Consider the following 23,772-nt stretch of genomic DNA (forward strand, 5'->3'; position numbering starts at 1 on the left):
TCTTTGTAGCCCTCCGCTGGACTCTTTCCAGGAGATCCAACATCTTCACGTTTCATACAACATCAGTACTTCTTCCTGCTAGTCTCTGTCACAGATAAGTCTGTACTTATCTGAAGTCTAAGCAGACTACATACAAATGGAAAAGAGAGACAGGAAGTTATTTGTCCAAGGTAACTGGAACATAACCTGTCACAGCTAAATCCCCATTATACACTTTCTCCTCTAGGAGTCATGGACAGTGTAATAGTAGCATAAGTAATAGGTAATAGACAACTGCAAATCTTATGTGACAATTAAACATATTTTTGTTCAGTTTAGGCACAGACTCCAAATTCATGTCAAATATCATTTCTGTTTTCTTGATTGCTGTTAAAACCAATGTATCCATGCCCTACTATTTTGCAGCGTGTTATTTAAAAAGGCACTGAATTCAGCATCTAAAAATTATGCAACTGGCAACTAAGCTCGATGACTACACTGTATTTCAGGAATCAGTGATATCCACTGCTATCTTCACAGCTGCCAAAGTCTAAAGACTAATTACAAAGCACACATTTAATTTCTTCTCAGACCTCCTCACATCAAAATGATTATAGCCTTTATCTTCTCTATTTTAGCTTCAATCTATATGACATTCAGTGTGTTTAGGATTTCGATACAAACCTCAGTCATACAGAACCAACAACCTCTAGGCACATAACACTGTGTGTCTTTATTTAAAATTGGTGTTAAAAAAAAAAAAAAAGGTAATGATTGTAAGATGAGAGCAGATCAGAATCAGCAAAAGAACATATGGAAGAACTTCAAAGGATCTCTTGTATACAAAACAAAACAGTTCATTTTGCTGGTAGTCATAAGACTACATCTCATAGACAATAGCACAGATTTGTATGATCATGTCCTCTAAAATCTTCATCATGAGGGCAATTCCAGTAATTGCTACGTTTGCTGTTTTATTTAATCTTGGAAAAAAAAAACTACCCAAATTTTCTATAAACTTAACTAGTTATGACTAATGAAAAAAAAAAGGGAAATATGAATAGTTCTTAAAACTACACATTTTACCATCTAATTGCATTTCTCTGGAGACTTTGTTCACATCGTCCTGTGATCGCCCATCAGTAATAACAACCAACACCCTTGGAATGCCCCTTCTCATGCCTGCCTCTCCAGTAAACAAGACTTCTCTTGCATGTTTGATTGCTTTGCCTGAAACAGAAAAAAATGTCAACACACTTTCTCTGTGACATAAATCCAATTTCTATTGTCTTTTCACATGATACGTTAGATATCGATGAAAGGAGAAATCTCCACACATGCTCTGTCCCAAAAATGTCTGCCCAGATGTATGATTTAAGGCCTGAATGATTAGCATGAGACTGAAGTAAGCCGAGGACTTAGTTGTAAATGGATTTTGGTAGGAGTTGTTGGATTCTTGGCAGTCTGTAAATTAGTGCATTCCGTTGATATTAAAATAGAGATTTAGAAGTTTAATTTTGACCACAAGTTTTAAAAATTAGACAGCTTTTGACATCAGTTTGACATCAGTTCCTTCAGTCCAGAAGGTTTAGTTGAAGAGCATTATTACATCTTAGGGAAAGGATATTTGGTGCAGGTTAGAGGTAACAAATTTCTTTTCTGGTTAGCAGGGGCACCTCCAGGTAACAACTGATAAGTGCCATAGTAGCATTTTCTTGAGTAAATTGAAAACGTGTCATTTTGATACTACTGAAACTTGATGCAATGCAACAGCTGCAAGAAATTTCTGTGCAGTCTGAGAATAATAAAACATATGGTTTCCAACTTAAACTTTAACCCTTTTAGTGCTCATCTTTAATTTCTTCCCATCAGAGAGATATCCTAAAGGATAAATTAAAATGTAACTGCATTCACTTAACAGACCTGTTCTCCCTGCTCCGTCTTAACTACACCACTGAGGCTTAACTGTCCTGGATTATAACCAAGCAGACCCTCCTCTTTGCCCACTATTTCCAAATATTCTCTGCAAGTTCCCTCCCACCTTCTCCCTCCTCACAATTTTCCACTCGCTAAGCTGATTTCATCTTCCACAATCTCAAAAGTCATTTACTTCTGTTCAACTCTCCTCTCCTCCTTTCCCTCCTTAACAGTTGGGCAGAAGGGGGAATATTCAGGGTGAATTATTACATCCTTCAGAGGATGAAGGGTGTAAACTGCAGAGTCCAAAGACTTTAACTTCAAACGCCAACTTCTTATCTTCGGTGTGGGGATACCACATTCTCACTGCTTGTACACTGATATCTTACACCATTTACCAAATGAAAATAAAACAGAATCCTAGTTCTGTTCGAGTCGGAAGGGGCCCTTTAAAGGTCATCTAATTCAACTTCCCTGCAATGAACAGGGACATCTACAGATGTATCAGGTTGCTCAGAGCCCCATCCAGCCTGACCTTGAATGTCTTCCAGGGACACGGCATCTGCCGCTTCTGTGGGCAACCTGTTCTAGTGCCTCACCACTCTTATTGAGGCTAAATGCTGTACAGAGAGAACCAGGGACAAAATCTACACCATAATCACAACCTTTCTCACCTGTTTTTGTATTTCCTCCTTTGTAGGCTATTTGCTGAATAGCCTCAAGAAGAGTCTCTTTTGTTTTGTATGCATTCAATTTAAATTCTGTTCTTGGATCATCACTGAATTGAATTATTGCCACCTGTGCATACAGAAGATGTGTTTATTATTAGAGCACCACCCAGTGTGTATAAGCAAAAAGTAAGTGAATTAGAGCATTTAAAACAAGGATTTATCTTGTAATTTTGCTTCACCTTTAAATTGAAGCCAGAACTTTCTGCTTTCAAAAAGCTTCCAAAAAATAAAGTTTAATTTCACTCTCCAAAGCTTTGGTAACCACCTAATACTTTCTGGTTTCATTTTGCAGCAAACAGAATGAGAAAAGTAATACTCAGACTGGCAAAAGTACTCTCAATCCAGACCAAAAGCAAAATCCTACTTACAGATGCTCACACATGTACAGTTACTCACACGTGTACAGTTACATGCACACAGAACCACAAGGACTTTATTCAGTCTCCAAGAATGAAAAGCTGCACAAAAGCAGCTTGCAGATGGGCAGCAACACTGAATCAAGTAATAGAAACATGCAAGAACATGTTCGGATATATGCTGTTCTTTGAGTGAAGACCTTGTATTTCAATACTATATATTAAATCTCTACACTGCACAAAACATATTAAACTTCATATTCTCTAAAAAGTGCTCCTGAGGTGAAAGGAGTTACACTCATCCTTAAACTAAGCACCCATGTCAGATTCTGGAGCATCACAAGCAATACATGAACTAAATGATCCTTTCATTTTCCTTATCAACACCACTTCTAGCTTATTTAAACACCACAGTGAGTACTTCTACAATAACATTAACAAATCTCATTAGATTGATTCAGAGGTGACTAACACGATACTTCAGGCTTGCAAAATTTAAGCCATGAACATTAACATATGATGTCTGTAAATAAGATATTAAAATAATTGCTGCCATAAAGCAGTTTATAATTTCACAGTTACTTAGAAAATATGTTAATAACATTTTGATTCATTTCACTTCTGGTGCCCCCTCTGTCTCTAGATGTTGATTACCTGCGTTCCATCAGGGCCAATCTTATCCAAAGCTCCAACAGTGCTATACAGAAAGCTTATTATTTTATTGAAATTGTCATCTCCAATGCTCCATGACCCATCCACTAGGAAGACCAGGTCAGCTTTGGCTGCTTTGCATACTGAGGAAAAAAAAAAGCAAGTACTCTGGAAATTAAGCAATAGCTCAACACCTCTGAAAATCTCATAAATCACATTAGAAAACATAATTGTCATCAAAAGTCCTTTTTAAATGTCAATAATGCTTTAGCAAAATGACTTGATGGTACTGATTTCATCGTAAGTGCAGAACCAGCTGAGCTCTGCAAGGGGTGAATGATCTGCACTGACAGAAGACACTTGAAGGCCATAACACTTATTTAAATCTGGGTAGCCACTTTAATTTTTATTTAGGTTGTAAAATAAAGTCACACGTGCACTTTGCATGACATAGTAAGAATCTGTATTCCACAGTAGATGTTCTCTGTGGAATACAGTCCACACCTTAGCTCCTCCCTTTAACTGCAGTATTTAGGAGCTGTGCAGGTATCCCCCATACCATCTTATTTAGCATGTTCTTATGCATGTCCACATGAGTTGTGCACTCTTTCACAGGAACTGGGAAACTTCAGTGCACAGCAGAACCTAAATCTATTGCTCAGGGTCAGAATATAGCGAGGTTAGTTTTTAAACACATTTCACCACGAAAACAATTGTTCTTCTAAATCCAGAGAACGGGGTAGAAAGATAAATATCTGCCTTTAGTTTTCTGCTGATTACACCTTAATTAAAAATTAATAATAATAATAATAATAAAAGCTCTTTTTCTGTGTGAATAAAATTCTCAATTGCTGTAAACAGATACGGGTCCTCAGTTTCCAACAGGAATGATCCCCCTCACAGAAGTTTTTATGTGACTCTGTACAAAACACTACACATTCAATCGATAAAAAAAAGGAAGCCTGCATTTAAAGAACCTGAAAATGACCCAAAACTTTGTCATTAACTGAAGTAGACATACTTTTAAAAATCATTCTGTTCCAGAAGTTTAATTATCCCTAGGATATCTGCTTCACTGGCAAAATATGTACGGTTTGAGAGTTCTGGAAAAAGAAAGCCTCACAGCCGTTAGCCTTCCTTTCTGCAAATTTCAACAATACAATCATGATGTAAGATTTTTGGCTCATCAAATTTAAGCCAGCTGCCTTAGCAGTGTAGTCGTAGCAAATGTATTTTGACATCTGACCTCCACAGGTCTAAAATGACGTCAGAAGTAGAAAATCATTGCATCAATGTCTTCAAATGATTGCAAATCCACGCATGCAGCACTTACCTTCTTTTGCAGGAGGGATTGTAGGTGGTGGTGATGTTGTTGAAGGAGAAGTTGGTGGTTGAGTTGGAAATGGTACTGAAGAATAAAAGAAAAGAATGTAAAAGTGCTTCAAAGAGAAGCCCAACTTATTTTACCTATATTAAACATAGCATTTTCTACTCATCCCCACATTCCAAACTCATTACCTTTAACCAAGTAGTAAGGCAATTGGACAGAAAGATAGGTGAGTACATCTTCCTCCACTGATCACCCAAAAAAGGAGTGCAGTGAGTGCACTACAACAGGAACTGTCCATTTCTGTATTCACCAGAGTATCACACATATAATCTTTAATTCGTTTCACAAAACATCAATGGTCTTTTCCTTTCTGATCACATCTAGTCCTGAATCACAGAAAGTATATCTTCATCCACAGTGAAAGGAAGAAGAGATTAGTCCTGTCACACAAAATACTGAGTGCAGGAGCAAGCCAGTGTCGGCATCCAGAGCAAAACACAGCCACATTTTTCTGATTTCTCTGAAAGATCCTGTTATGTTTCCAGCTAGAAATGTAGTTCCTAGCAGAACTTTGCAGATTACAACTTCACTGTTTGCAGCAAAGTTTACTAAGGCTGCCATACAGAAAACTGGCTACTCTATCTCCACCTGCTCCTAAAAAATAAGGTTTGGAATGACAGATTCTCAGAAGCCTACCTAAATACATGATCACTGTCTGAAAGCTTTGCTGTGTGCAAGAGCTCCATTTAGTTCATTTTGATACAGTTTTGGCTGAATTCTCAGAGATAACAGCCATGCATTTTGATGTCTGTAGCTGAGAAAAAGTTTCCACCTTGGTTCAGTAGCTTTTTTTTTTTCCAATTTTCATCGATGTAATTATCATAAGAAGCAACAGGTGACATAAAACATCATGCCTTCAAGTAAGACTACTTATATTTGCTGTAACATATGTGATGTTTAAAAGGCAGCAAATAGAGATCATTACAACTTCAGAAAAAACATCTATTCTTGGAAATGCTTAGTGCAAATGGGACTCATTACAAGCCCCCTGTCCACACCCATGTTTACTCCCACTGAAATTGATGTTTTTCCATTGGCTTCAACAGGGAAAAAGACCCAGACTCTGAAATATGTACAAAGAAACTAATGTCCAGGACCTCCATGGACTCCATGAGGCCACCACCAAGGCCACCTTGAAACAGTGTCTTTTTCTGATGTGGTACAATAATCTGTTTGCATGAGAAATTAAATGCAGGCCAAAGCATCCTCTTCCAGGCTTATCCTCCTAACTCCCTGAACTGCAGAGCATACAAAATGCATTCCTCATGCACCTGTGCAAGTTTGTCCCATGTGGGAACCCAAAGTATAGGAAGATGAGCTCGTAGAGGACAACAATAAATGTTATCAACTCTGAGAGTAGGGTAACAGTGCTGTGGTATATAACAATATAGCATGAGAAGTGTATCATCTAGACTGAAAGCAGGCTTGAAGAAAGAACAGTAACATTAAAATATGTTTGCTTCATTCTGCTAATCCCAAATTTTGTTTCTTCGTATTATGAATGCATGAGAATAGGGTCCTGCCTTCAGAAACAGCTGCAAGAGGGTTATTTTGTCTCATGTTACTAACACTAGAAACATTTGCTTTTTCTTCTTCTCAGGTATATAAGTAGATTGTGTACCAAAGCCTCATTTAACATTATGTTACTCAGATACTGGTGAAAATTTTACTAAATGACAAGAACTGCAGCACGTAAAACCTTGTTTTGCTTTGTTTTTTTTTCCTAGCCCACTGTCCCTGTTTCACTCCCATTAAAAAGTCCAGTAGCACTGGGGAATGTGACTTCATAAATGATACAAAGCAGTGGAGTAAGAATCATCTGGAGAAAGCAGCCTTTTGTGTATTTCCGTGGAGTAGTCGCAATGTAGTTGAAAAAATAAAAACTCAGCCAAAGGAAACTGCATAGGAATAGCACATTTGAAGGCAATCAAACAAAAAAGTAGGAGCAAACAAGCAATATTGTTGCTGGCTGAACTCATATCTGCTTTACTCACATGTTGTCTCCATGATGCTTACAGCAGGGCCCTCTATCTCCTGAAGCTGTGCATGGACACTGATTTTATATTCAGTTCCAGGCATTAGTTCAAAGAAGCAATGTCTAGGCGTCCCTCCACCAAGATTCACCTCCTGTTTTTTCCCATCTGGAATCAAAAAAAGAAATCATTAAAACAGTTTCCATTGCAGTTTCACTGAATAATGCAATATAAGTCTGAAATTAGAATGGAACTTGACAGCCAATAAAGGGCAAGTAGTTGACAGAAACTTATTAATTACATGTTGCCTTATTTCTTGAAATTCACTTCTCTGTAGTGATCTATGGGGGACATTTATTGATGCATCTTTCGTACGAAGTAGCAGCTGAAGGACGTGTCAGACCTCGGCAGAAAAAGAGATGAATTCTGCTCCTTTCACTGAAGTTAATAAATACACCGACACTGTCATCAATGGGCTTTGGATCTGGTCCTAAATTATCAGTCTAATGAGGAATTGTTGCATTATGCAATTCCATGGCACCCTTTGTCTATAGCTCTAGTTCTCAGAGTCTATAATGTGCTTAATAATTGCAAGAGAGACTGAAGTACACATTGTACTCCAGCTTCCAACAGTAACCATTTAAAATGTTGGTTATGGAATAGGGTTCTACAGGATTTTCAGATAAAGTCTGTTTAATACTGAGCTGGAGAGCAAGTTGACCATGAAAAAAAGCCTGTATACTGCAAATAGCACGTACGGCATATCTCAGCACACTTCATAATTTGTACCAGAAAGAATTAAAGCAAAATATAAGTAACTGATCTCACATTCTATAGAGTATAAACACAAAATGCCAATCATTACTGCCAAGGAAAAAACATCTGATGCTTGTCAGGAGGTGTTAGATTAGTATAAAAATAAATGATCGCTGCCTGAATGAGTCATGTACCCTAGCTGACACTCAAAACTCTTCATGATAGACGTCAATACAAAGCACTTCTTCACACTTAAGCCTACTCTGCTCATATTTAAGCTCTGTTGGCTAAGCTAAAGCAATTCTGGCAGTTCTATAAGATGAGGAACAAGGTACCAAGAATGCAGAACACCAGGTAGATGAGAAATCCATGCTCTCTTTTGTCAGCAAAAATGGCTGCTTTCTGAACAGCTTGTCTGTATTTCAGGCCTTCAGATAAACCACATTATTTGCCATAACACAGAAAGGCCATTAATCTTTTATAATCAAATTAGTATTACTTTTCATGATACTTTTCATTAATCCTATTAAATATTATTAATTACAATTCTCCCAAGTTATCCAAGCTTCTAATTTGTCGCCACTCAAAAGATATACACTGGGGTAAGAGAATAACTGCACAAAATATGACTTCCTAAAATCTATTCTGGCTACATCTGAGAATCTCAGTGAAACAGGGGAGATATCACCATCTATATAATCTGTGCTAAAAGCATCAACTGCACATTGCCCCATAAAAATATATCATGCTCATCTAACTTGTGATAGATGAGTAACGTTTCTATGAGGTATAATTAACAATCAACTCAATGAGAACAGACAAAACTGAACCCTGTTCCAACTGTGAGCACGGTCTTCACTGGCTGGGCACTGGAACAAGCTCCTCAAGTGCAGCAGTCATGGCAGCATGCCTGCTGGAATACAAGAAGCATCTGATCTACGCTCTCAGACATCAGGTTTGAATTACGGGCGTTCCTATGTGCAGCTAGACTCAATGATACTTGTGAGTCCAATCCAACTCAGGATATTCTATGGTTCTATGGATTATTCATTGAGGGCTCTCCCCTACCTTTCTGTCCTTTCCCAATCACTGCTGTCACTAATGGGTTCATTTACAATCTTAAATGTATTCTGTTCATCTTTTACCCATCTTCTTTCCCTCACAACTATGAAAATCTCATGTAATCATCTGTCTTCTGCTGATAGGTAAAAAATTCCAACAACAACAAAAAAAGATAAGTTAACATCTATTTGATATAAAAGGATGGAAATGTTGCTCTTACTCCTGAAACTTTCAATGCGTAGGCAACTCTTTCTTCTGCTCATCATTTCCAGCCTTTCAGGAGCTACTCTACAAGTCTGACCACATACAATTTCTTAACTCGTGCAGTTCAGCTCTCTGGGTTAGGCTGTAAATGCATATCTAATGTATTTAATAACTTACCCACAAGTGATTCTATAACTACCCTGTATGCAGTAGCATGTCTGTGAAGCTGCCACTGAGTACAGAGACTAGTCATGCGGACTTGATACGTATCCAAATTTGTCACACCCAGGTACACTGAAAATTAAAAATAAAAAAGGAAAGATTTAATCCTCCAATATGACATACAACAGAAAGCAACAAAAGAATTATAGAAAGAGAATCACAGTATCATTAAGGTTGGAAAAGATCTCTAAGATCGTCCAGTCCAACTGCCAACCCATCCTCACCATGCCCACTAACCATTTCCCTCATTGCCACATCTCCACGGTCCTTGAACACTTCCAGGGATGGTGATGCCATCACCTTTATGGGAGGCCTGTTCCCAGGCTGTACCACTCTTTCAGAGAAGTACTTTTTCCTAATATTCAGTCTGTATGGAATATCAGCAGCCCTTGATGTTAGCCCTGTGCATAAGAGGTCAACGTGCTGCCTTTCTCTTACTCTTCATCTGCTCCTTTTCCCATGCGGTTCCTGGAACCCACTGCATCTCAGCAGGTGCTGATGCCCCACTGCTAACTCTGCAGGGAGGAGCTGCACGGAGAACCAAAACCTACAGATAGCTCCCACATGTGACATCTTTTTGCCATAATCCCCAGATATTCCTGGCATTTTTTTAAATATCTTCTTCTTGTGGCAGCACCATTTGTGACAAACCCCAGCAGACCTCTGTTTTCAGGGAGCTGTAACGCAGCTGCAGAGGGCTCACATTCCCAGACTGTAAGCTACTATGTATGGGAATTAGCTGTTGTATTTTATAATGACAACAATGGGCTTTTATGGCTCTTCTTAGAATGCAAAGATCTGATTTAAAAATGATGTAAGCACTGTAACTAAGGGGATCCAATAACACTTCTTTAAATTTTTATATATATTTTTTTAATTTCATGAGCTGCTTACAAAAATGATGTCAATAAAACTCAAAAATGGAAGGGAAAAAATGTGAATTTTTAGATCAGAGCTTTGGAACACCAGTGTAGTTAAGACTAAATGAACACTGCTAAAAAATCAGTTACTACAAATCAATGTAAAACATCATTATAAAAGCAGTACTTTGGTAAAAAAAAATTAAATTGAGGTTATATGTATAAAGACTAGTTTAGACTACATATAGGGATTTACAGGGAAAAAAAAAGGTAACCATCCTTTCCATTAAAGCAATTTGTATATATTACTAGGAAAATATTTGACTGATAAATAATAGCATCTGGTTCACGATTCCAGTTTTGCTAATGTCCAGTAGGATAAAGCATGACATATTTTGATAAGAAAAGAGACTTCAATTTCAGGAAAACATTTTTCACACAACTGAAAAAGACTTCCACGTGAAAATTTAATCAAGGAGCTGCACAAAGCTATTTTTATAGTGAAAAACAGCCTGCAGAGATCTGAACAGCATGAAATCATTCTTACAGGTTTTGGCTACGCCTGTTAGGGCATCACTGAAGCCTGTTGAGTATGAAGCAAATACTTTCACACTGTACTCCGTTCCACTGAAGAGATTTAGAATGAGAATGGTATTAATATCATCTCCTACAAAGGTCTCCAAAGCAGGACCAGGGACTGCAAAAAAAAATATATATATATTAGAAAATCATCCACTCAATTAACAGGTAGTGAAAGCAAATTTTAAGACCCATCCAAAACTGCATGCAGCCCTAAAGTTACTATTTTTGTTTTGTTTTTATCATGCACAAAGACAAAGACAGTGCTCAGAACAGTGCACAGTTCTCATATGGACAACACACTTGGGAAATTCAGCAGTGGGATTCATTATGGCAAGGCTAGACATTGGCATCTGTAAAAACTCTTTTGTTCTGCTTCAGTGACTTACTACTGCCCTAAATAGAGTGCCAAAGATCTCCTCAGTTTGATGGTGTGCCAGGAGCAACAGGGGACAGCAGATGCCAGCCAGAACAGTCCCTAAGGAGTTCTTAACACAACAGCATCATTTTGTACTGTGCAAAAATGATAATGAAAACAGAAAAGAATAAAACTATACCAAATCAGAAGTGCAAACAGCACCTTTCATACCTATCCTAGGTGCTCTGGATAGACTTCAGAAACCAGACAAAAGCATTGTCTTTATATATAGTTTTAGTCCCTTAATAGTCACAGTTTTGTTTGCTGTCAATAGAGGACATTTTTCTAAAGAACTCTGAATAAAAATAGGTGCCTTGTCTAGCTGCAATGTGCAGGTGGTCAGATGCAGCATAGACAAAATGATCCATGAATAAAAAGGCAATTATCTGAAACAAGTAGGGCAGCAGAAGTAAGTCAAAGAAACTAAAGCTTTATTTGTGTTGTAAGGGGTTGGAAGTTGAGGACAGGAGAACTGCAGAAGAGAGGTACAGGAAAAGAAGAAAAGAAGTTTCTGAAATAAACAGGACTCAGGAAAAATTGACATAAAAACACAAACTGAGAGTTAGGCTTGATCAATGTTATGAAGGAAATCTTACGGGAATTTTAACACTGCCTACAACTACGTTATGGGAGGGGGGAAGAGAAGATGTAGTCATTCTCCTCTGAGGCAAACAGGAAGATGACAAGAAGAAACAGACAAAATCTAAAATGTGGGAAACATTGATTAGATATTAGGAAAAACAATTCCAAAGTGAAAGCAGCCAAAAACTGAAGCAAATGCCTAGAGACATTTTGAAATCTCCATTCTCAGAGATATCATGAACTTGATTGAACAAGACTTAGTGACACCTCTTCTAATTTGGCTCTGTTTTGATCAGGGAGCTGGAAAGGATAATCTCCAGAGATCCTTTCCAACCCATATCATTCTTTAACTACAAAATATCCATATTCAAAAACTGAGACATCAGGTTAATATCAAAAGCAAATGACAAAAAGAAAATTTCAAAAACTCACTGTTGATAGATTTGTAGACAATTCTGTAACCCATAGTCGGTGACGGTGGGGCATCCCAACTAATACGTAATCTGTTGTACCATTCATCTGAGACACGTAAATTTCTAGGAGCAGATAGGGGTTCTACAAGGAAATGAAACTGAGCCTTTAAAAATGTAACTTGAACAGACACATGCATAAAACTCAAACATACATATGGAACTCATGAAATATCCAGTTTTCCCAAATTTATGGGCAAATCTGCCAGAATGAAAGCTTTGCATCAAATTCTTCCTTCAAATTATGCTGATAGATTAAGGTCAGTGCACTTCAAAAAGTCGTATCTTCTTATACTAAGAACTAATTATGACTTTTGTTCAACAAAATATGAATTTCAGATAAATTCTCAACTTTGTTCACAAGGTTATTTATTCAATGTAAGGCAACTCAGAAATAATGTTCTTCCATTTATACAGTCTATTTCAACAAAAGCACACTGAAGTTTTTCAAGTAGAATCCTGCTCTTGTTTCTAATTTCTAATGACCTTTCAGATGTAATGATCTCATATACGCACACAAAAATGAACAGTACAATAACTTGCTTGATACTATCCCAGCAGGCACTATGTACATTATTTTCTACATTTGCTGTGTTGACCTTTGTGAGCAGTCCCTCCAGGATTTACCAGTTTTACTACTGAGAAAGGTTTTCTGCAGACTCGATGTATTCAAATACAAAATTAAATCTGTCAATTAGAAGCAACCACTTACTTACAAGCCAATGAATTGAGATTAATATAAAGCTCTTAAATCATATTCATCAAGCAAAGTAAGGCAGTACAGTGAGGGATAGAAAACCAAGAGAAAGAGCCTTTCTTCATACACATTCTAGTTCAAGAAGAGCTGAAAGTTCACGCTTACGAGTTTTGCCAGGAGCTGAGACACTGACTCCTTCCCCATCAGCATAGATTGGAGTAATTGTAACTTTGTATTCTGTATCAGGCAGCAGAGGCTGGAGCAGAAGGGAGTTTTGTCTACCAGGCACCATTATCTGCATAGTCAGGATAGCAGAAACAAGGTTAATGATTATGGCCAAAACTTTCCTTTATCATAGATGAACTGTGATTACTGTGATTTCATTAGTATTTGTCACTAAAATTTTAATCTCAGTGAGATTCGGAAGCCTGAATGGAAGTTAATTGGCACATAAAATCAACGTAAAATAAATAAAGAGAATATGATCTTATATATTTCCCATACCAAATCTGTTCTTTGAAGTGAGATTATTGGAAGCAATAGTCCCAAGGTTCAAACTCTTCTCAAATCCTCAACATCTCAAGCCGTTTGGATCTATCACCTGAGCAAGCAACCCCTCACATATTTGGCAAGAAACTGACAGACCTATACTAAGTCACTTCAAATCAAGAGAAAAAGCAGAAAGTGAGCCTCAAGGTGTTATTTTAAAGAGAAATGGTGTATCTGAGGATGATGCAGGTAAATTTTCTGAAGGTGACACTCGTAAAAGAAGATCTCATCATATCTCAATGCTCCAGGACACATTTAAACTACTTCTAATTTTGGCAAGGGATACACAGAAGGACATTAATCTTGTACACCCAGGTGTACTTGTCAAAGAAATACTTGATTTGTTTTTCAAAATTGGAAGTTAGGACAGAATCACCTAAAGACTTATATGACCTTTTATGTTAAGCTCCTCTGTACATATAATCCAACTGTACAGTCCAAGTTCCTGAAAAGACCCACCAAAATTTTAGGTTTGTAGAAGAGGGGATGCAAGCACTGAAAATTCTCACATTTCACAACAAGATCTTCCATAGGACAACACGGTTTTTAACCATGTGAAAAATTCTTGGCTTGAAGGAACAAAAAAAAATGCAATCTTTCTAGCAAACCCAAGAGTGAACATGTAATTTACTCTTCTGAAGCGAAAAGTATCTCATTACATTTTTTGTCCTTGATTTTCAGCCAATTGCATAAAGGATTAAAAAACTTATTAGTATTTTTATGAAGAGGGAGGAGTAATTGGAAATTACACAGAAACCAGAGCCAAAAAACTAAGTATCCACCATAGAATTGTCACGCTATAGTTTATTTAAACCCAAATTCCACAAAACTTTTGGGTTCTGATTAAGAAATGTAGTTAAACATATGAAAACTGTTTTTGCTTTTTTTCCACATCTATATTGCACCTCCCAGGTGCTTGAAACCACATGATAGAACACTTTTCTTCCGTTTAAAATGTGCTTAATTTTAACTATGATCTTAAGTAATTCTTTATTAAGTGAAGTATTTATGCATGTGATTAATTTTAAAATTGAAACTGAATTGTGACCAAAGATAATATGACTTGAGTGTGTACTTAAAATAATCTGCAGAATTAGAGCCAAGACATCTAACTAATATTAAGAGGCTTTGAGTCAATTCTTGATTCCTTCTGATAGCCAGAATTTAACTACCATTTCTTACAGTCATAGTTTCCTTTTAAAATAATAGTCACTGAATATTAAAGCAGAACTACAGGCTTAAGATGTAAAACAAACAAACAAAAAAGCATATCAATAAATAGTTTAGTCAGCCAGCCAGTCTTCTAACCTTCTCAGGTCTGATCCTGCATTTGACTCTTTGTCTGTCATGAATCAGGTGCTAGGAGAATTTAAAATCTGAAGTTCTATCTCACAGTAAAACCAAACATGAATCATCTACTGACTGCAACAGGAGTGTTATGCAAGAGGAGATCATGCCTTAGCAATTATTAAGCAACCATTTCATGTTTATGAAGCCATTCATAAGAAGCTATACAGACCGTTCTTACCGCTTCCTCAGCACGGTCACCTTTGGCGGTGAGGTAGGTTACTCTGAACTGCTGAACGTTGTAATCTGAAATGTCCCACACTACCCTCAGACTTGAGGTTGTTTCATCATCTATAGCAAGATTTCTGACTCCTGTGCGAAAAACTAATTTGAAAAGTAAATTAGCGCTTTATCAATCCTATTTTTATATTTTAATATGCTAGTAATCACAAAATCTATATTAGGACAAACCCATTCAGTTCAGTCATACTTAAGCTAAACCACATAAAATCTTTAACAATGTAATTAAATAATAGCTACTACAACTACTATAGTGCTATTAATATGTACTATCCCACTTGCTTTATTTATATTACTTTGCTTATGGAGCATTATAGTAGTAAAAAACTTTTTTTAACTAACTATTATGAAACAAAAAAATGCTGAACAGTTGAGTCACAAACTTCAGTTTTCTAACTCCCATTTAGACAAAAAACCTTCAAAAATAAACAAATTTCTCAAGAATATTCAAGCTCATGCTTATAAAGATACAGAAGAGTCAGATTTTCTAAATTAGACTCAGTTTCTGTATTCCTGCGTAGCATCTCTGGGACCATTCAAATTTCTTACACTGCATTACTGCTTGGGTCCTATCCCATATGAGGCATGAATAGGAAGCTGGCTATATAGAGAAGTGCAGTGGAGAAGCACAACAACAGGCACCTTTTCCCTTGCCTGGAGTCTACACCTCAACAAGATCTCCCATGACAGTGTGCTGTCCACATAAACCATGAGGATTTGGTGTTCCCAGATGCACAGTACCATCACAGCTCTCTGCACATAGATATATGTGTGCTAACTTGGGCAAAACCTCAGTTCGTTCCCTTTGGCATTTAAACTGAATACATTTATTCCATTTACCTGCTATGGTGGGCTTAGGAGTTGTAGTAGTGGTAGTAGTGGTCACAGTGGTAGGTACTGCAGTAGTTCCCGCAACTGAAAAACAATACTCAGCTCACAAACAATTCAACAAGGCAAGCCACTGTATTCATCTTGTTTTTGTTACTATGACAAGAAAAATGTGTGTTCCCATCTACAAATATCCCACACACTTCAGGCATTTCAGACACTGCAAGGGAACTACTTATTTCTTTTACTTTAAGCACACAGATATGCAGGAGAATTCCTCAGATCCAGAGACAACACATAATAAAATTTTACAATTAAAGAATACGTAGTCTTCCACATTTCTGCCTTAGTTGAGAATAGTGACCTCCACTTTGACAATTTGTTAAGAGTTGTCGCATTTACTGAATTGAGGACTTTGTAAGGGTGCTCACTACCGTCCAAGTAAAAACTGAATGTACATTCAGATAACAATAAGCAAGAACAGCATCATTTGGATGGGCAACGACTTCTTTAAAGTGGACTGAAGATGATTCTTATTAAATCATAAGCTTAAATTATATTTTTGAATCTACACACACAAAAAAAAAACAGTGCTTCACTTTAGTGAATCACTATCCATCAAAAGAGAATCTGCACGTGAATTTAAGAAATATTTTTTCCTCACTGAATAGAACAAAAATGATCTTTATCAGTTGACACCATGCCAGAGTATCCTAAAGCTGTACTTCAACAGAAATTTACTGATACATTAGAGATAAGAAAATCAAACATCTTCCCCCATAAACGCTCCCTTTGTAAGCCAGGAAAAATTTACTGAATAGGTGCTTCTTCCATAACCTTCCAAGTGTCTCCATTTGCACAAAAAATAAATCCATAACCTTAGAGTAAACCCACAAAATTCTCATTTCTTAGAGAGAAACAATGTCCAGTAGCTAAGGGCAACATGTTTTTAATGCCTCCCAGTACCTGATATAAACAACACTTTTTTTAAATTTTTTTAAATCCATGTCATTGAGTAATGCAAATTTCCACAAATGGTACATTGCTTCAGAAACAGATTTAAAATGTAAATACATTTTCAGTTCCTCAACAGAGGATAGAAATAGATGAAAATCTTCAGGGCAGTGAGTTTATCTCATATTACTCTAGCACGTTTATCAAGTGCAGAAGATGCATCTATATGTACACATAAACCAGATATCTGGCCTCAATTAGAATTCTACTTAAAGTAGCTCAGTGTTAAGAATACTTTCCTTTACTAAATTGCAATGGGTCCTAAATATATGACCGTTACACTGAATCAAAGACTTCATCAATCTAAATGAAACTGCTGGCTACCATTTTGGTTACAACTATAAATTACACTGTATATGCTTTATAAGTTTTTACTTCCATATTAATTTTAGAGGATACCCATGTAAAATTTCTGGACACTTACTTCCACCAAGAGTGAATATCTCTCCAGTGAGTATAAATTACATAAATGAGAAATAAAAGGGCATACCATAAACGCCAAACATTTTCAGCAAAATTCCTGTTAAGTATTAACTTTAAAATATTTATTGCCTACCCTCAATTTAATATATGTCTTAATGAAAAACTGTGTTCCAAGACTAAAAGCAGAAATGTAGGATGGAAGAATATATTTCCAGATCCTATGGTTGTCACTGCTCAGAGAGTGAGCCAAACCATTGTTTTGATTCAGTGCCATCTACCATGCAATACTGAACAAGAAAAGCAGAAAAATATTGTCAGCAAAGTCCTTGTGCTAAACCAACACATTCTTTATCAGCAACCCAAAGATGAACTATATTTAAGTATTAGGTTTATACATTAAACTTAAATCATTTAAATGTCTCTAAAAAGAGACATTCAAGAGTTCAAGAGTTAGTCTTACATGTAGCTCCAAGAACAGCAACAACTTCACTTTCAGTTTCATCATCAAAAACTGCCAGCAAAGAAACTTCATATTCCGTGTTGGGCAACAAACCCTCAATAACATAACTGTCTGCATCTCCATTCAAGACAACCTAAGTAGCAAGGCAAGAATAATGAAAATCAGTTCTACACTTGATTTATACGAAGTGACTGAAGTCAAAGAAGGAAAATAAATTCTGCTTGAAAAAAAAAAAAATCAACACTTAGATATGCCCAAGTAACTTATTACCTGTGTTAAAATAAAGAGTATCACAAAGTAAGACTGGAAAAAAAAGCATTGTTAAGAAAATTTTAAACGTATTTACTATTTTGTGGCTGGCTTGATTATCAATAAACGCAATCTTACTCTTTCACATACAGTTAATGAATTGCTAGAGCTCAACATAAGCATTTCATTTGAAAAGCTTTAAAATTCAAAATATTCATCAACAAAAGCAATATAACAGGGCAAGTTAGCTTTCATCCATATTTCTACCATTCAATCACTGTCATGACAAGCATATTTAGTATCTCTGTAGCTTTCCAATATGCTGTTTCTATATTAAATTTATAACGTGAGTTATGACTCCACGCATTTGAATGCTACATGAGGAATACGGATAAATGCACTCTGTAACTTGTTGTAATAAATGTAAAATGTACTAATTCCACCAAGCCCTATTTGCCATACATTACTACACTCTGCCACAGACCTCCAGCACATTGGCTCATCCTGGGGTAACCACTCGTAAGAACGAACATGGTTACCTCTGACAGTTTAAATCACTATTTTTACTAGGTTTGCTTCATTATGATTGAGAAGGATGAGGGATTGCTCATACAATCCGTCATCAATAAATTTTATGTGAGTACATATGTGATGATCTGTTGCAGGAAATTGGTGGCAAATTGCTGGAAGGTGTAATTTTTCCCTCTAACAAAGCTGGATCCAGAAAGGATGTCCACAGTGAAAACAATCAAGCAGACTGCATGCTGTAACAGAAAGAACATCTGCAGCAGACTTGGGGATTTATGGGAATGTATAGTAGGGAAGCTGACTATATGACATTTTAAGAATTAATTTTCCTTATTTCTAGCTATGACAGCAATAGAAGATTCACATGTGCAACGTTAACTGTAAGAAGATTTTTACTTAGGATTTTTGTGTTTCACAGATTTTTACTGTAAGGTATATATGGGTAGGAACCGGAGCTAAATGAACTGCGAAGCAGAACAGAAGGAAACTGTGCAGTAGTCCCAGTGAAATTGGTAGACTTATTTGGGGAATAATCACTAGCTAATGAAGAGAAATACTATAACAAAACTATCTTTCTTGGGCATGCTTTTATAGGTGTCTGTTATATAACCAAACAATACATAAATTCTGCATAAAGTCTACAAGAGCAGCTAGCAGAAATAGTAAATCACACTACATTCTATCCATGACCCCAGATTCCTAAGTTGGAAGACAGATACAGTCCAGGAAAAGAAAAATATCCTTGGGAAGAGGAACTCATTAACCAATCATAAACTTTCTGAACTCTGATATAGAAAACAAAAAAAGAAATGAATTAGTTGGACTTATGTCTTCTACAACTATCAGATAATGAATTAGGCAGTCCACCTAGGCACTCTAGCATCTATTTTCCTTGGAAAAATTCAGAAATCAGCTTCAGTGAGTCTAGTTGCATTCTAAGAAGGTATAAGTAATATCTTTCTTTCCAGTTCCCAGACCCTCTAATCATGTGTCATAATAACATTCCTATATATGGCTACGATCTCACATACAACTTTGGTGAACATTCTGCAGCATAGCATCTAGCACTCTCCACTCCCTGCTAATTTAGCCCACAGAGATGAACACCCTAAAAAAGAACACGAAGAGTTGAACTTTCAAGTGGAGAGGACAAATAACAGAAGCAAAAATAGTAACAAATATAGGAGTAGAGCAGCATGCATTTCTTACTTTAACCTACAAATAAAAGGTCACTTTTAAATAATGTGTTCCAGCTCTTTTGTGATAACATCCCACTATACTCTCCTCATACATCAGCAGTGTGGTTGAAATAAGTTGAGGTGTGTGTAATTCACAACACCATCCATGACCCCACTCGGCTAATTGGCAAGTTGGGTCTTGGGAGAAAGGGAGGGAGTGCATGTTTTTTCTCTGCATGACTGATCACTTAGCTGGGAAAGAAGTTTAAAGAGGCAGACAACAGCCTGGAGGTATTGTGCTACCCTAGGCACGACCCCATTAGAAAGGTCATGCAAGGAGAACAAGAAAGCAGCTTGGGTATTTTTAATATTTTAACACAGAAAGAATACTGAAGTCTCCAGCAGTACTTAACGAATACAATGACCAAGTGAAACCCTACGAGTTCAAATATTTCCTGATCACTAACTTTCACACTCAAAGGATACCACAGACATCATAAATCTCACCAGTCAAAAAAATCACAAGCCTTAAGGGGTTTCACTATCATCTACTCTTTGGAGCTTAACAAAAACAAATCACTTCAGTATTCTGCAAACAAAACAGTACTGTAGGAGGGTAGTGGGGAATGACCTGTGCCCACACTCTCACCTGCCAATTTCCTCTTTTCCCTGTTCCTTCCTAAAATTTCTTGCAATGGTTTGCAGGAGTACCTCCTGCTGCATCAAAAGAATTGGCCTCAACTAAATCTATAGAAAATGACACAACCTAATTTTGAAAAACTACTCTCTGTCCTAACAGATGAAAGGAACGATGCATGAAATCTAGTTACAGATCATCTTTTCCCACCATGTTTTCTACTTCAATCAACAGTTCTCAGACATTGACTCTTTTCATAGTGCTTACGCCAACTGAGCAGTGTTTGAGAAATTATAAAAGACTGAGGAGTATGAAAGAAGCAAATACCATGAAGGAACAGATATTAAAAGAGACAAAATCAGACAGAATACAAACAATAGAGAATTTGGAAAATGAAAGTGAAAAATTCTTGGAAAAAGATAATAAAACAAAAACAGACTAATAGGAAAAATAAGGTAATAATTCAGACTACTGAAAATGGTACTATAGTGAAGATGCACAAGGGCCTATAGCAAAAAACATAGCATGAAAAAGGAAAAAGAAAATGAGCAATTAATCTAATAAATTAACTACAGTTAATTTGAAAGGTAAGGTTTTTATCTTTCAAACCTTTTACAACTGAGGCTTCACGGTTCATTGTAATGTGACCAGTTTATTAGACAAACATGCAGTCATATCACAGCTCTGAGTGAGTTACCACCATCTTCAAGTAAAACAAAAATATGAACCTGTGAAAACCTAAATAGCATCAAACATTCAAACTGGTTCTATGCAAGTGGCACATTACAGGCTATTATTCACAAAAGATGTATTTCCACTTCCTTTCCAAAAATAAAGTTGAATATTTGTTTGATCATGGTTTTGAGAGCTTTGCAAAAGGACAGATCTTTTTCCAAGTCAACTGGTCAGGTTTAATCAGCAAAGATGATGCAAAGGACAAGAATCAAATTTCTTGTCCAATTTCATACCCTCAAAGAGCCAAGGCAACTCACCTCTTCAGATTCCCCTCCATCCAAAGGAATCCATGCCAATCTGTAAAAAGCAATATCTGAGGAGGCGGGTTTCCAGCTGACCCTAAAACTATCTGTTGATGCTTCATCAATTTCCAAATGCTGGGGAGGTGGAACTTTTCCTGCAAAACATTATGCAAAAGTGAAAGTAAATTATTCTCTGAAACTTACATAGCAACATCAAGAATGCACCAAGAGTAAAACACGGAAGATAGATGACAAAAGCACAGCGTATTCTTTGCACATGTGTACACTCGAGGAAGTGTCTTTGTAATTGGAGAGGGAAATACACATAATATATGTTCATTTTCTTCTCCAGCTGTACAATCTTCCTCATCCTTTCTTCATTGGAGTAGCTCCATGCAATCCTCTCTTTCCTTTGCCCAGACCTCTGATTCCCATGCTCTTTTCTTTACCTAAAACTAAATTCTCTCTCTGCCCTTTCCACACACAGTCTCTATTTCCACTTATTTACATGTAGGTACAAACTTCTTATTCTGTACATGTATGCCCTCCTTTCTCCTCCACTTCATGTTTCTCTTTCCTCCCTCAAGGTCCTTCTCCTATTCTTTTGTTGGAAAGCATTAGTAAGCACCATGAGCCATTTGTTCAATGCACAATTTGCAGAAAACTGTTACAGAAATCACAACTGATTTAAAATGACTATAAGAGCTTTATGTGCTTATATTTTCTCCTTCTCATGTTTGAGTTTCTCACTGTATATAAAGTTTCTACTCTTAATTGCAGATATAATTCAGTGTCTAACTACATGGTTCAGTATTCATCACGCTGCAGCCAGATAGCCAAATATCATCACACTGAATGATGTTTCAGAAAGCTGGGGAGTCAACTGCCTTACTACCTAATTGCAGTAAAACATACTTTAAAATGGCTGACTGAGGAAAGAGTGAAAAAATAAACCTTATCAACACTAATGCTTCCTTAACATCACATTACTCCCATGACTAAGTATGCAGCTGTTCCCATACTAAAGGCACAATGAAGTCGAATAGTCCAGTGAAAATAATGGAGAGCATCCCATATATGTGAAGCCACAGTCAGAGACACTTGCTGTTACTGGCCATGCTTTTCAGTAAAGGATGAGAGCATCAAAATTGTTCTTGGAAAACCTTCAAAAGTTTGGACATACATACTTGTGGTAAAGCTGCCAGTAAGTGGTTCAGATTGTCCTTCATCATACAGGGAGAAGATAGCAACAGTATATTCTGTAAGGGCTGTCAAGCTTTTTAAAGTATGTGTTGAAACAGGACCAACTTCCACCTAGAGAAAGCATAATTTGCAATAGATGTTGATCACACATTAGGAAAAAGGAAGCAAGGTTGCTATACATTTTCAATGTCTGAAATTCTGCAGGGTAATAATGATATTGAAATAGAACACAGTGTAATTAGTGAAGAGATATTGTGGAATTATAAACAATGATAAATTCAAGGCCATAAAAGATAAGAAAATCAATTTAAGTAAATATTCTAGCTTATGACAAACTAGAGAAAAGGAGAATTTGGTCTTCATTAACTAACATATCAGCACTGTGTGTTCAATAACACAGAAGTGGAAGGAACTTTTTGGGCTACTGAATCCAGTCACTTAGTATTAAGGAAAATTTTGCATAAATCATTACATTCAATTTTCATCAAGAGAAAACATAACAGTTTTATCTGGTTTATGTCCAGGCTGCAGTTAACACGACTTTGCAGACAATATAAACCTAAAGGCTGAATAAGCAGACAGTTTATCTGTCCAAATATTCAGTGCAATGTCTACTTAGCAGCGCAGGAGAAACACAACAAATGCAGAACAAAGAAAAGAAATGCCACCTGCTCTTTAAACAGACATCAAGGTAGTTAAAACCCACTGAACATTCTCACATTATAAATTGCATTACCACAAGTCTAAGATACTCATAACAATTATCAGAGAACCATAGGACCACAGGATATCCAGAGCTGAAAGGGATCCACAAGCATCACAAGGCCAGATATGCCCCACAAGAAAACATGATTACACATTGACACATAAGAATTTTTCTGAGGTTTCAGGTATATACTACAACTTATTTTGTAATGGAGCTGGCCTGTTATAATAATCAGAACCATTTACTGTGATCTCTAAAAGCTTCTTTTGGATTTCTCTATTAATATAATTCTATCGCATCTTTCACTCTGTGAATGATTCTTGATGTGAAAAGATATTATAAAGCACCTTTAGTAACTAGTGATAACTAAATATTGCATACCTTTATAAATGCATAAATTTAAGTAGAAGAATTGCAACCATCATTCTGTTCAACTCAGACCTTTCTTCTAGGAAGCAAGTTTTTAAAACACAATTACTGCAATATATGTTATAGAAAATGTGTGGAAGTCTTCAGACAGTCTTTTTGAATGACCTTGTGTTCATGTCATATGACATGGAAAATCTCGTTATCTGGACAAAATCAA

At 36.6% G+C, this 23,772-nt stretch overlaps 1 protein-coding gene across 2 annotated transcripts in view; it reads right to left on the reverse strand.

The window, feature by feature from the left end:
• The window catches only part of COL14A1 (collagen type XIV alpha 1 chain), a 113,478-nt gene that overhangs the window by 48,724 nt on the left and 40,982 nt on the right, over positions 1–23,772 (reverse strand). For both annotated transcript variants that reach the window (XM_065752803.1, XM_065752802.1), the window contains exons 14-27: positions 22,465–22,591; positions 21,293–21,432; positions 17,709–17,841; positions 15,824–15,898; positions 14,916–15,067; positions 13,013–13,142; positions 12,113–12,235; positions 10,649–10,798; positions 9,197–9,313; positions 7,019–7,165; positions 4,968–5,042; positions 3,638–3,777; positions 2,571–2,694; positions 1,066–1,209 (exon numbers count right to left, since the gene is read on the reverse strand). In XM_065752803.1, the coding sequence (XP_065608875.1) occupies positions 1,066–1,209; positions 2,571–2,694; positions 3,638–3,777; positions 4,968–5,042; positions 7,019–7,165; positions 9,197–9,313; positions 10,649–10,798; positions 12,113–12,235; positions 13,013–13,142; positions 14,916–15,067; positions 15,824–15,898; positions 17,709–17,841; positions 21,293–21,432; positions 22,465–22,591 (1,777 nt within the window). The remainder of the gene's footprint in view (positions 1–1,065; positions 1,210–2,570; positions 2,695–3,637; positions 3,778–4,967; positions 5,043–7,018; positions 7,166–9,196; positions 9,314–10,648; positions 10,799–12,112; positions 12,236–13,012; positions 13,143–14,915; positions 15,068–15,823; positions 15,899–17,708; positions 17,842–21,292; positions 21,433–22,464; positions 22,592–23,772) is intronic.

Source organism: Cyrtonyx montezumae, unplaced genomic scaffold (assembly GCF_038088225.1).
Source record: "Cyrtonyx montezumae isolate F1298 unplaced genomic scaffold, pur_monq_1.0 scaffold_8, whole genome shotgun sequence".
NCBI classification, from domain to species: domain Eukaryota; kingdom Metazoa; phylum Chordata; class Aves; order Galliformes; family Odontophoridae; genus Cyrtonyx; species Cyrtonyx montezumae.